This window comes from Phaethon lepturus, unplaced genomic scaffold, assembly GCF_000687285.1.
Source record: "Phaethon lepturus isolate BGI_N335 unplaced genomic scaffold, ASM68728v1 scaffold7460, whole genome shotgun sequence".
Lineage (NCBI taxonomy): Eukaryota > Metazoa > Chordata > Aves > Phaethontiformes > Phaethontidae > Phaethon > Phaethon lepturus.
In genome coordinates this window covers 87,412-102,326 of record NW_010509775.1, presented here as the reverse complement: position 1 = coordinate 102,326, position 14,915 = coordinate 87,412, and the positions used below count along the sequence as shown (strand labels likewise).

Genomic DNA, 14,915 nt, shown 5'->3' with positions numbered 1-14,915 from the left:
GCATTCCTCCCATGGCCCAACCATGTAAGACTCCTGCTTTGCTCAAACAAGAAAAATCACCGCAAAGTTAAACCAAGTTGAATAAGACATTTAAAGAAAATCACCATAAAATGAAATATAACTGTAGATGGCCTCCTGACAACATTAGCTGTAGTAGTAGTAGTAGTAGTAGTAATAATAATAATAATAATAGGTTTAGCTGGGTGCTGTTCATACAGAAGGTGACAGTGTGCATGCAGAAAACTTTTGGTGATGGTGCAGTATCCTTTGCATGTTGTCGCTCCTTAAATACTAGCAGCGCATGATAAAAAATGCCAGGTCCCAGATAACAGACACTTAATAAGGGATTACGGTACAAGATTCCCAAACAGTTGTGAGCAGGAATATGCTGCTTCACAGCCACCATTTCACCCCAGAGCTGAAAATAAACCACAGAGAGTGTTTTTATTTCTTCTGATATATTAAGATATAGCAGCACGGTTAGAACAGTAATTCAGAAATACAACTCTGTATGAGCCCACTTGGCATACATACTATGCTACTTCTTTCAGTGGTGTTAAATATTTTGAAAATTAAAGGGGATAGATAAACAAAGATGTGAGAAACGCACCGTATTAAAAGGAAAAACTGCATTATTGGTCTTTGAAGTGGTCTGCAGTCTGAAGGATCTATAGGAAAGCCCTTTTATAATATAATAAAGTATAAAAAAGTGTTTTTATTTGTTTGCCTCTTACCTCACCACCTCTTCAAAACTAGGTACCGCCAGTAGTACTATCACTTGTTCTATTGAGATGTGCCTGAAAAGCCTCCAAAACCCAATTCCAAGAGCTGCTCTCTCTGGTTGAATAAAATGCAAATAGGAAGGAGATGAGAAACAGCCTTTTGAGAGCTGATAGCCGGCAAACCAAATAAATGGAGTAACTTTTAGATTAAATGTTTTTACTACATTCCATCTTATTTGTCAAGTGCATTCCCCTGGACACTGCATCAATTCCGATAAACACAGAAGCTGATGAGCACTGCTCTGCTTCCTGCCGAATAGTCTGGAAGCACACAGCAGCCGTAGCCTGAACGCCAAAAAACGAACCTTTAACTGAGATTTGGAAAACCCCAAACTCACAGAACATAATTCTAGAAGCCTATGTACACAGGGACCTATTCCAAAATGAACTCCAAGCAACTGATGACATTTACTCAAATGTTGAAGCAAAACACTCCTGATAGAAATATGGAAAAAAAAAATCCAACTAAATAAAATTTCCTGAAATATGTATGAAATCTCATCTGTTTTGGGACAAAACTTAATTTTGCGTAGCCTGGTTTGTAACGCGCAGCTGTGACAGACACGGACAAGATGAGACAATCCTTGTGTTTGAGAGACAGAGAAGCACTTGGGTGTGCTGTACATCCATCCTGGAGTCAGTCAACTGCTCCTCACCAAAATCCTGCAAGCAATTATGATTGCTTACCTATAAATTCGGCTAAGTTTTCGAATGAATTCTAATTAACAGATAGAGGCTACCACAAGGTAAGATGGCTAATTTATCGTGGAAAAATAATTTTATATTTCAGAAAAATTCAGTGAAGCTTTTTCTCACGGGAATGTGACATTCTATCGTCTTGATATATCAAAATCTAAAAGATTAGTGTGGGAATGGGAAAACTTGTCATTGTTTGTCCAGACATTTTTTTTTTTCTCTGCATTGAATAAGCATCTGATTTCTATGCAAGTGCCTCAGATAAGTTGCTGGCGATTACCTTAAAAGATGGGCCTTTAGGCACTGCAACACCCGTGCTCTTTTCAGTTTATCTGGGGGGGAAGAGATATACTTAAATTTTGATTCCTACTGCAACGAAAAAATTAAATCTAACCTGTGACGTTACAATCCATCTTCTTTTCCCTAGAACAGGACGGTGTTTTTTTTCTTATTAGTAAACAGTTTCTTTAGGGTCGAGAGTTTGGGCTAGGACACACACAAACGCTGGGGTGGAACAGCCTCTGTACGCGCTGTACCAGCGCGCTATCGAGAAAAACGCAGCAGAACACGGCGTCTTTGAAGAAGATGTCATACACTTCAGTAGCAGGCCACAGCTCACTCGGCTTGGGCTCAAGCCTAAATATGTACAAGAGCAGTTCTGGAAAAACTCCACCACATTCCAGTAACATATCTGAAGGGCAATTAAAAAAAAAAAAAAAATCTTACTCGTCTCAATTTTGTTTCAGAGCAGCGTAGGCAATCACAGACATCTCCCAACAGCGCTGGGGGTCAGAATATAGCAGGATTAAATAACGGTAATATATTAGAGTCTCCTCTTGTTATGAATGTTTTAAAAGATACTACTTCCCTGAAATGGCTTTATGTTTGGTATTTCACCGGCAGAAAACAAATGTAGAATATGACTATCAGCTTTTTGTTTTGTTCTGCTTTGATTCCCCCCCCACCCTTGAAAAACATGAGAAAATTTTATGTTGCTATAAATCAAGAAAAAAAAGGAGAGTATTTATTTATATGTTAGTCCAAAACCTCTCCTGCTGTTGCTTTAAAATTAAAGCTGCAGGGTTAAACCGTGAGAAGCCAGACATCAAACTGAAAGAATAGGCTTCCCCTTATTCCAACGTATATTTCTTAAGATACAATTTAATTACAAGTTCACGGAACTATCATCACAGAGTCCTTTGCCAGGCATGTTTATACCTAACTCACAGCATGTTAAGAATATATACTTTTTGTCCGATTTCTGGGTTACCGTTTCTGTCATTAACCAATTCTGCAGAATAATTCCTATTTGCAGAAACTGATGTAGCGTACGAAGTGTGCAATGTATTCCTCTGTCTCACTTAGTTCCTAAGCTACAATGAAATGAGAAAGCTAAGAGAAATCACTGGTTACACGAACAGAAACATAAAAGTTTATCTTTCCAATTATGCCCGTGTGAAACATTAGGCTGAATTTATAGAATTCAATAAACATGGAAAACAGAGATTCTTCGAAATCTCTATTTCTTCCAAATACACTCTTCACATGTTTTGACAGGTTTCCCACAAAGTTATTTCACAGAGGACAAGAATCCACCACTGTCAAAAGGGATAAACAAGATTAAAATTCTCTGTTCTACATTTCTTTAATGCTGTTTTTCAGGCGAGGTGATGAGGGAATCAGTTTTTGCTAAGTGGCTTATTTTGCTCCATGTGATGTTTCTTAGGCGCAGCAGGAAAGGAACCAGCCCTGGCAGGGTATTTTTGGTTTTGAATTTCTGCCTATATCAAGTATTTTCCTTCTCCAAACCTTTTTCCTTTTCACTTCATACCAAGACTGGCTTTCAGTCTTGTTCGACTCAATCCCTTTAAAATCTTCTCCCTTCCTTCATCCCGTCCTTCCATCCCCTGGCCACCCACACTGCCAATTAACAGCAGTTGCACGACAATATTATAGGTAATATTAACAACAGCCATTAGTGGGAGAATTGCCCTCAGCCACACAGTGCGATATGTTGTTCAGGGGGATAATATCTCTCCAAGAAAATAAATGGTAAGTTGGTGAGACTGTGTTTCTGTAACTTGGACACAAGCGCAATAAATGTGGCTCCGCAGAGTTCAAAAATGGTCCCGTTTTAACTTCTTCGTGTTTCAATTCAGACAGATTTGAGCAGCAATTTGACAGGTGAACAATTTCATACATGACTTTATCCAGAGTCTGAAGCTCACTATCTTCCTCTTATCACCGTTTTCAATATCTCCAAGTCTTGATTTACCTTCATTTCTCTTAGTTTCTCCAGCTACCTTTCCAATTCCAAATCGTAGGTATCTGCAGTGAAGGAATCTAAAGAGCTCTGTTATACTATTTTTTTTTATAACTATTTACTACCCTTCGATAGAAATGTATTGATTATTTTTAAACAACAGCTAAAAGAGTTCCAATACCTCACTGGTTGGTCCATAAGTGTCCCTGTAAAACATGAAGAGAAGACGTTGGAAATAGAAGGTGCAACATCAAAAAGATCTCACGTTTCACCAATATCTCATAGAGAAAAAGGAGCGTAAAGATACCAATTAAGTATTTAGTACCAAACAGCCTAAAAGGGTCTGAACAGACTTCCTTCTGCATCTGTTTCCTTTACTTTATATGGCTGCATGTTTAAAAAAAGAATTACTGAGATGTTTATAACATATGGTAACATACTTCTGGTTTTTAAGCACTACATTTTTCAATCAAAACCTCGCTTTAGGAACACCAAAAGTTTGTTTTACTACATTGTTGAAATACATGGCAGTTACAAAAATAAATCCTGCTCTTTGGAGAGCTACTGCACTGGGTTTTTCTGTTTGTCTATGGAGGTTTGACGAAGCCCAACCATCCAGAGCAATCAACTTCTCCTGAAAAGCGCTGAACAATCCACTCGTGTGAAGGAGGCGGCAAGAAAAGCGTCTAAAGACCAAATCAGCAAAGAAAGATGCTCTGGAAGATCAGTACTGTTACTTTTTTCATCTAAGCACTTCAAAACTTGTCATTAGTCTGAGCTGAGCAAATGTTGGCTTACCAGGCAGTACTAAAGTATTTACAGAGAGGCTTGTGAAGTCTTTCTCTTAATATATCACATATTCTGTCTATAGCTTATGCCCTTCTAAAAGCCCTGTATTGCCTCAAGCTGCCAGCTCTCTCAATGCAACAGAAGTAGATGCACAGCAGAAAAAACACCGTACAAAATTCTACTGCTTAATCTGGGGAGGCATGAAGGAACCCTGAGATAGTGCTCATCCATTTCCAAAACAAGCTCTCACATCTACTTGAGCTTAATCATCTTCTCTTTTAAGGACACTCATTGGTCATACCAAAAAAAAAAGTCTTTTGAGTACAAAAAGGTGAACAAATACCATCATTTCTATCCTTCACTGCAAAATAACGACAACGCCCTAAACCTATCTAACTATTCAAGGAGGAAAATAAGTAAAAAATTATGATGCTCATGTCTGGCGTTCTTCCAATGCGTGTAATGACCAAAATAACTGGCCTTTTAAAAAACTTTAGTAGGTGTTTGTATTGCTAATGTCAGAAGTTCTTCCCACCTCCTCAAATTTGTTCTCATGTCTCATAAATCTGAAGAATGCTGCTATAGCACTAAATACTCTCTTAAAAAAAAGATAGCAATTTTCATCCTTATTTTCCTAAATATTGAGAATTTCTAAATGAAATAAGGCTTAATGCAATCTATGTAACATGAATACCAGACACCCATGAGACTCCTGTGGAACTCCTGAACGATGAAAGAACATCTTTTTGAAGAACATTTTCTTGATGTTCTTCAATATATTTGTCCAAAAATCCTTCAAGTACAAGCATATTATTGAAGATACAATAATGCAAAGACCAACTGCAAATAACTATTAGTCCTTCATACTAATATAGGGAAGTTTAATTAGACTGAGCTTCATCCAACATCTTTATCACAGAATTTTAGGATAGTTTGTTCTTTCTGCTTAAAGATCATTTGTAGAACATTTTTTCAGGGAAGTGTCCAATTCATTTCAAGGAAAGAACTGATTAAGAATTCAGACAGAACTGCAGAATTTGGCTATCACTCAATACAAAAGCTTGCTTTAGATTTGGGCTAGGTTGGTTATTTCAGTCTATTCTGAAAGTGCTATTTTTTAATGATATAAAAATAGGGGGATTAGGTAGGAGTAATATTCTTTAAACTAAAATATAATTCATCCGAAGGAGGGTATGACTAATATTTAGAAAATGTATTTATAGGCCTCTGGCTCAATACTGGAGTGGAGACAGGCATACCCAAGAATAACCTGATATTGCAAATGTCACTGCTGCTCCGAGTAATCAAAAAGAAGGTAATTTAGTGCAAAGCAAGGCAATTCTCCTACTAAATGCAACTTCAGTTGCTAGAAGCCACATATCCTACAAAAAGATTAAAATGTTGTATTGGTTTACCATATTCTACCTTCAGCAAACAACATCCTAAAAATATTATATATTTTACAATAATTTCTTGTACAGTCATATTTCATTCTGTAGTAGACAACAAAAGGATCTAAAAATTCAGAGACAAAAATGAAGTTTTTTAGACTTTTAACAACAAATGGCTAACGCAATCAGAAAATCTTACCGAGTTACTTAGCGACATAAAAAAGTAGAAGAAAATACAGACAAAAAGATTATTGAAGAGATCCAGGCAGTGCTTTTGGTGAAAAGTAGGTGGCTTCCGAGTTTTGAAGAAACACTATGACAAAATAAACTACCTTAGCTTTTTCTCCCACCCCCAGCATTTGTCAAATATGGCCGTATCTCAGTTAGGAGCCTCGATTTAATTTGGTAAAATTTTCCCATTCTGACAACGGTGCATTCAGTTCTGCAGCTGAACAACTCGCACACGTGTTGTACGCTCAGAGCAGTTCCCACTAAGCAGTATTTTTACAGACTACCAGCGGAACAACGTTAATCGCATCATACTAACTCTGTTCTGGCTGACCAGTTTATTTGGGAGTGGGTTTAATGTCATTTCTGCATCATTACTAAAGCCATCAGATGGTCTCAGGGAAGACTTCCTATTTCTTCACGACAGCACGCATTTAGAGGAAAACGCTTACGTCTAGTGGCAGAGTTCTGCATTAAACCAGTTCTTCAGATAATTAAAAAAATTAGACAGAGCTGCAGCATATCTGATGTAATATTAGCTATGTAAGCAGAGGGCATATTATAGGACCCCAACACATCACAACGTTTATTTATAGTTCAAATATTGTTCACATTGATAGTGAATGAAATACTTGTTTGCTACGTGCTGGATAGGCTAAAACAATTAACTTATTTGCGTGGCATCCGTCGTAAAAATATGTCTGTACCGCAAGATCCCATAAACTTAACTGAAATACCAAATTATTACACGAAAGAACTCTGGCAGTGCCACAAAGGGACAGAACAGAATTTATATGACAATGTAAAGGTAGACAAGCATCATAGACAAAAGATCTCATTCTACAGCTGTTAATATCACAGATTTCTAGAATATTAATTTTGCTCTAGCTGTTTAGCAGGGCCATGACTAAACAGCACACGCTGGAAATAAGGCTGACTTCAGTCTTTTGGGCTTATAGTACTATCATCTTTCATCCATTGTAATGTAACCGAACCCAGACAACGTATAGATTTTAGATTTGTTGCATTATGTTTAAAAGGCAGCTAGTACTGCAGTTCATAGACCTTATTTTACCTACTCTAATCCTGAATTTCTAAGACAAATATGGAGACCTTACTTATAAAATACAGTTTCTTCCTAGGAAGTAAATGAAATAGGGGAACCTTTTAACAGCTACGCATGTACAGGAGGGAGATTAGGTTGGTTCTCCGTTGGAAAAACTAAAATGAAGGACTATTTATGAAGTACTTGCAGCTTTGAATATAATCAACTGTAATAACAAGATACAAGTTACAAAAAAATTCTTTTTGTTGAAACCACTTTTGTAATACTGCTTTTTAATAACCCTCATAATGGCCGAATTAGAAGGACCCCAACTGAAGTCATTCATCCCACATAAAACAAACATTGCTTTTTCTTCTTAGCTTTGTTTTACAAGCTACATTATTTCCAGATGACGCTTGAGGGGCCTAGGAGTTTCAAGAATTAGATGCTTAAATAGACAGCTGCTTTCTATTTACCATATAAATCAAGGATAAATCAAAGAAGAATCTAAATATTTGACTTCATTTAGCCCATTATGCAGCACAAACTGAGAAGGAAAAGAAAAAAGAAATATAGAAATCTCATCACCCAAATGCAAAGCTTAATCTTCATTATTAAGAGAAGAGAAAAACTCACTGACATTCGCAGAATTCCAGGCCTCCGCGTAACACCAGCTCTGCACAGCAGGTAGATGTAACTGGATTGGTGAGGAGCCAGGAAAAGTGTCAGCTCTGATGGGGAACTCTCCCAGTACCACCAGGCTTTGCTACTGCAGGCTTTATTTTTTATACAGATATACCTATATCTATATATATTTGTATATATATACACACACACACACGCGCGCGCATATACATACACACACACACACACACAAATAGCTCACTGCATCCATATTCTTTACCTTTTTCCCTTTGGATTGCCAACATGAATTTATTTCTATACCTTAACTAACACAGAAACAGCAGGTTTTGGATGGGGGTTGAAGGACGGCTCTTCATATATTCACAGGAACACATGTGTAAATTGGAGAAGTCTAACACGACACTACATTGTTTCTATCACTGACAAAATTCCTCCGCCGTCAAAGTGCTGGTTGTGTGACAGTCCTATATATGAAATAATTGAAGATAGCAGCACTAAGTGGGATTATTTTTAGAATTTTTCCTAACACGTTTTAGCTTCATCTGGATAGAACAAAGCGTTTTTTAATAGACAATATTTAGAAGGTAAAAGAAAAAAGTTAAACTGAAGTGAATTTTAGAATTTTTCCTGTGTGGCTAGTAATCATCTTACCTACACTATTTTCTGTTAATATTATTCCATTAAAGCAACTGAAAGCTGTCGGTAAAACCCCCATGGGCCGTAGAGGGAAGAACTCCCAGCAGACGGCAGCGTGGGGTGCTCCGAACCGTGACCCCTACCCTGGGTGCTGAGTGCTTCTCAAAATGTGCCCCAAGGAGTTCTCATTTAACTACTAAGCCTTGACGCCCACCACGAGTAAACAAGAGTTTGGGCTCCCACTGACATAAAATCCCTTGTCCCTGTGTTGCATTAAATGATGTTGAAATAAATTTAGAAACCAAATCAAAAGCTTGTATCCAAATATAGACTCAAGTGATGATGCACGCCAACCGACTTGAATCTGAAAGTATTCCTACATTTGACTTTTATTTGCCTCAATTTTTGCCTTAAGCAAATTTTGTCTCTTGCATCAGCAAGAGAATTCTGAACCTCCACCATAAGCCTGCCAAAATTCAAATTTACTTGTGTTTTCTCCTCCTCCCCTCCCTTCCTAGAAATAGTTAAGGAGAATCTCTCGTTACCAGCTGTAGTGTAACAAGCATTGAAGTACTTGCAAATCATACACAATACCATGAAATCCTTAAAAAGCAACCATTTGGGTAGATGGTAGCTCCCACAACAGGTCTGATGTGCTACTTTCCAAGGGAAGTTAGCATGCCCCCAGTTATGCTGTTAAGCATCTTAGATTTAACAAATTACATTAGGCTGGAATAAAATTACAAAGAAAATCATGGATATGTTTACTTAAGTAACTTGTCTTCATCTGAACTGAAAAAATCAAAATTCTCAATTATTTTATTACCAGTGTTCATGTTTGTTAAAGATTTTGGAAAATGTGCTTTCATTGAATGCAAGAAAGCAGTAAAAAAAAAAAACCTAGCTAGGTTTTTCCCATTTCTTCAAGCCTGGAGATAGTCAAGTTGTCCTTGTCCATGAGAGGTTTTTCCCATTTCTTCAAGCCTGGAGATACTCATGGACAAGGACAACTTGACTAAGTGTGGTATTTCAAAACAGGTCATTGCTACTGTAAAAATAGCGCTTAATAATAAAGCTTATTAAACTACTAGTGAACGAAGTAGCACGAGAATTGGTCTAACCAAGGATTCTGTCTCCATGGTGATGGTTTGATGACAGAGGGTTCTTCTCTCTTCCCCGCTGGCTTCTCCATCCTGCTCCTGAATCCCATCACATTGAGTACAGTTTATCAGGAGAGGACCAGGAAACTGGTCCAGCCTTAATAAATTAAACAACTTGCTTATTTCTGTTTTAAAGCCTAGGAAACCTCAACAAGAGTAATATAAAAGCCAGTCGGGTCAGTTCCTTATGCTAGTTCACAGCAAAAGACCTGCGGCTTCGCTGGTACACCAGAGACCAGACGGTAGCCAGGAGCACATACTCATAAAAAAGCCAGTAAGAAACACATTAAAGGAGAATCGCAGTATATTCTTACCACCATCAATAAGTGTCAGCCTAGGAACTGTATATTAGGTCAAAAACTGAATTAAGAGATGCTCATCTCGTCTCATCTCCATTTGCTCTCTTCGTGCGTACGGCACCCTGTGCCACAGCACCTCTCCATCATATGATGTTCATGATGGACAGGGCTCAGTGCAAGAACACCGATGCTGCCTTTTCCCTTCCATACCCTTCCTGGCCCTAAGAAGGAACACACAGTATTTACCATAATTTGTTTTCTGAAATCCAGTACTCACAAATGTGTAAAAAGGCCCAAGACAAGACCATAAGCAACGCGCAGAATAATTTTCTGTATGATTTGACCCTTCTGACCTAGGCTCCATGCAAATTCACTTTTGGGTTACACAACACAGTAAGAAAAAAAATGTTTTACAAATTAAATGAATTAAGTAAACTAAAAAACAATTAAAATAATGAGAAATGAATTTTTAAAACACGTTGGACTGATATGAATGAAACCTATGAAGAGAATAGCCTACCAAGCAATCCTTCTCCTCTCTAGACATAAACCTGGGCAGAGCGGGCAATCTCAGAATCATCCCTTTCTTCAGCTCCACGCTGGGATACAGCGGTAGAACGGGCTTCAGGACTTCAGACACTTAAGTTATCTTAGTTTCTAGATTCCTTGTTATTCTTACAGACAACAAAACATGGGCTTTCAGAAGCAGAATATGCTGAAGTAAATGAAATTTGGCCTCAACTCTTATTTAGCCAGCTGCCTGTGTCGCAGATTGAGCTGGAATATGAGCAGTTCGGAGGGAGAGGGGGAAAAAAAAAAAAAAGGCATGCAAAACAGTATACGTTCTTTCAAAATACAGGCAATGAACTTCAGTGCTTTTACTCTCCCCTACAGCAATCTTTCCAACGGCTGTCCGTCTTGCCTCCCTCCCTACGTCGTACCAACAATAAAAGGGCAGAACTTCGGTGAAGTAGCTAAGTCTCGGGCTGCATTCCAGAGCGTTTCCTCAGCGCTGCTCCATAAACTGCACTTCTCCATCTGCAAGGGGGTAACTATGTACAGCGAGCACCTTGGGTCTTTCCTTAGCTGCAGTAGACAGTTCACATCCAGTAAGTTAAAAAGAAATCCAAAACCTCTAAAATAGATTTCAAGCATCAAATTCATACACACACCAAAATATATAAAAGTACATATACACCCACGTATAGGCAAACATACGCCTACGCGTGTGCGCGCATATACATGTATTTATTTATACGCGCCCTTTTACAAACATAGGTGTGTATCATGCTGTTTTCTTTCCTCTGAACAGTGGGGATGGCAGTTTGTCTAGGGAAGAAAATACAAGGGTCTCTTTTCATAAATCATCGAACGGTTCGGGTTGGAAGGGACCTTTCAAGGCCATCTAGTCCAACCCCCTGCAGTGAGCAGGGACATCTGCAACTAGACATCAACATCCTCCTTCTGACCACAGGCCACGTACAACTGCAGTCCCCGCATTTTAACGTGAAAAATTTCAGCCCTACTCTCTAGGCATCTGAAGATGCTCGACAGTTATTTAACCAAGACCCCACAACGTCCGAGAGGTTAGTTTCAAAATACACAGCCTTTAGCAGCAGCTCCAGCTTACGGAGCTCCTGTGCCCATAAACCCTGCCCAACCCCTCTGGGCTGCGATACTGCATGTTACGCGGAACTGTTTCATGGGATGGTACGGTGTACCTCAGGTATGAAAAGCCATCGCCCCCCCGCAAAGCGGCCTCCCTTTGCCCCGGAAGCCAACGGAAGCACTCCGGCTCTCCAGGACGTCTCCGCAAAGAGCCGCGAGACCACAGGAGGAGTTTGAACATGTAGCCGTGTAATCGCTTAAGCTTGAACCTGGCACGACACCGGGGTTAAGCCCTCTGAGAAACAGGGCCCCAAGAGCCTTATCAATCACAACACTCAGAAATGCTCAATGCATCCAAAATCCTGCAGTCCTCACAGCTACGGAAGCCCCTGCTCCATGAGTGAACCCTTGAGTAAGGGCCACCAAGTCCCCTCCAGGGTATCTGAAGTCTTGGGGGCTTTCAGTCGTTCGTAGCCGTGCAGATGACCACGCTTTATCCAGCTTGCGTAGCACCTTACCAGGCAAACAGAAGTGGGTTAAACTGCTCTTTAACCACAAATTAACTCGAGGGAGTTCTTGCTGAAATGTTTCAAGCTCCAAAAATGAAAGGTCAGCCAGCCACTTCTGGGAGAGAAACCAGAAGCCCTAAAACCACAGGTGTTGTAAGGAGCTTCACAGGAATCAGGGCATAGTAAGACACCAGGAACACACAGGAAAAACCTGCAAGTGATTCCTTTGCTCTATAAACCCACGTGTCTCCGAGTAACAAAATGCCTCCAGTTTGTACGGTACATGTCAGCAATAGTAACTGAAAGATGCAGGTTAAGAAATCTTGTAAGTTAAATTGAATTTAAGTCATTAAACTATGATATCAAATAATCTTTGTAGGTACTTTTATACTTACTTTACTATCATATTACTCTAACATTATCAGACAGGCATGTCCTGGAACATGTATTAACACCAAAAGTAAAACAGTTGTTACATTTGCATCCTCAAAAATCCAGAGCAACTGATAAATCAACTTTTTTTTCTTTTTTCCACAGTATTGCAGCGAGAGTTCAAATGAGTACAAACCAAAGATACTTCAGTAGTACAAAGATATTATTCAAGTCCTTGGAAGACGGCTCCTCCTTGTACCGAAAGCAGAGATTTTCCGACAAGCCGTGCAATTAAATTACAAAATTGTTGCCTACTTGCGGGTATTGGCTCAGTAAACTGAAGAGGACGGTATGCATCCACGTGTTCAGAACACGCCAATTTGCCCCACGACTGCAGCACTCCCCCAAAAGCTCACTGGGAATTGTTTTCCATCATTTTTCGGCATTTTAACATACTATGGATGCCAAAGCCCCTCTCTTAAAAATAATGGTTTTAACTGTATGATTTAAATATCCTGAAATACAAATGGCTTGAGAATTGCAAGTTGACAGGGTACAGTAAGTCTCTTGGCTATGAATAGCTGCGGTTTTGTTTTGCCATTTGTAAGTGTAATTTTTTTTTTTTTTTAAAAGACATTGCAGACATGACATCATTTATACAGGTTCCTGTATTTTGGTGTCGGTGGTTGCTTAGCTGTCACACATTCTGATAAATCTTTGCAGATTTAGGGATGTACCACTTCTATTTTGAAGCACCTACTAAAGCATTAAGTTTGATACTCACGTAATCAGGAAGCGGAGAGTCATTTGAACCAAGGGAACCTCTTAAGGACTGCGTGGCTTGCTCCAGCACTTTGTTGTGTTTTTTAGACAACAAAGAAAATAAACTGGAGGGGGGGAAAAAAGGAAAAAAAAAAAATTAAAATAACTTCACAATAATGTCCTGAAATAGTTACACTATCCAGTCAGAAGAGATGTTTTATTATATACAGAAACTTGAATAAACAGATTTTTAGAATGCAAGGCACAATAGTTATATTATTTATTTATTTATTTAACATCTGGGCTAAGCAACAGCAGAATTTGAATTAGAAATATTCTATACAATAAGTGATGTGAAGAACATCATATGTTCATAGTTAAATTCTTAACAGTCAAACTATAACAGAAGGAACAGTATACATGCAATTTTAGCTGATAACTGGGATGCGTTGGCTAGAACGCAATTTTTCAGTGCAGCACCTCATGCGATTTAATATAACATATCCTTAAGCATCTTGTATATTATTAATTTCAATAACCTAATTGCTTAATGGAGGAAGAAACCAAGTACGTGACAGTAGCTTTGGGTATTTGGAGGCCGAGTTTTTGCATTTTACTAGTAAATATTATTTTCAAATTTATTTTAGCTTAAGCCAAGGAATAAAGCATTACCTTGCTTTATAAATAATCTGTGAAATCAGAGGTTCGTATACAGAGGTAGGAATAAACATTTTTTTGGTACATTTTGGAAAAAAAAAGGGATGGCAATGACACTCACAGAGGCTGGTATAATCTAATATATAAGGAGACTGTAACTTGACTGCAGAGGTGGAAGGAGAGCTGAGAAGGAAGCAGAAGCAGTGCATGAAGGCCATCAGCTAGCGCTCAGCAGCTTCAAGGAGTCGGATAGTTCTGTAAAGCCGCTCGATACCTCAAACATCGCTTTCGATTCACAGATACCCCACTTTCCCTCCTCCCCACATTGGTACAGGTCATATGTTTTAAGGATTTATTTCTGTATTTAAAAACATTCTTCTGTCTCCTTTTTGGAGCATTACAGGTCTCCTGTCAGGCTCTCCTAGGATCACCGCGTTGGTCCTTAGAGGGTAAAAAGGCTGCCTTGACAAATTAGCACCGACACAATTCACTAATGCCTGAGCATGCTGCTCTCGGAGTTGGTTACACTTGTTGATGGGACAAGGAGCAGTGGCAGACTTCTTCTTCACCAGATCATTTAGGAAATATTAAAGCCAGTTTAGCAATTAAAAAAATAAGTCAATACTACCTCAGTGTTATATTCTAGATAGTCTCTATTTCTTGGAGCTGGAGGACAGCTTCAGTGCTTGGAGGTTTGGGCTTGGAAAGCTTTTCTGCCTCAAGAAATGATGCTCAGCATTTGAAGATGTCCCTCTTAATTTTTTTCGTAAAATATATCATAGATATTGTATTCTTCACAGATGGCAAGAGTAGATTCCTCAGAGTATCAGAGTTTATCCCCTTGTTGCTAGTCAAGAGCCTCAGGAAAAGGCGTTTCCAACACTTACCACCACCACAAGGAGTTCCGTTACGCTTCTCAAGCTCAAATCTTAGCTCTCAAAAGCCAACTCAATAAATTCCACCATTTCCCAACACCTCTTCAGTTAGGTATTTCTTAGAACAGATTAACAGCTTCCTTTTAAGGACAACCTTCACCACACTCAAGGCATCTAATTAATCCATGTGAGAGCCCT

The 14,915-nt window shown here is 38.9% G+C and overlaps 1 protein-coding gene across 1 annotated transcript in view; it reads right to left on the bottom strand.

The window, feature by feature from the left end:
• Positions 1-14,915, bottom strand: part of DYM (dymeclin) — a gene marked incomplete at its 5' end in the record, with an annotated part of 135,224 nt that overhangs the window by 50,335 nt on the left and 69,974 nt on the right. Inside the window, one exon of the mRNA XM_010284690.1 lies at positions 13,208-13,310. Within this exon, the coding sequence (XP_010282992.1) occupies positions 13,208-13,310 (103 nt within the window). The remainder of the gene's footprint in view (positions 1-13,207; positions 13,311-14,915) is intronic.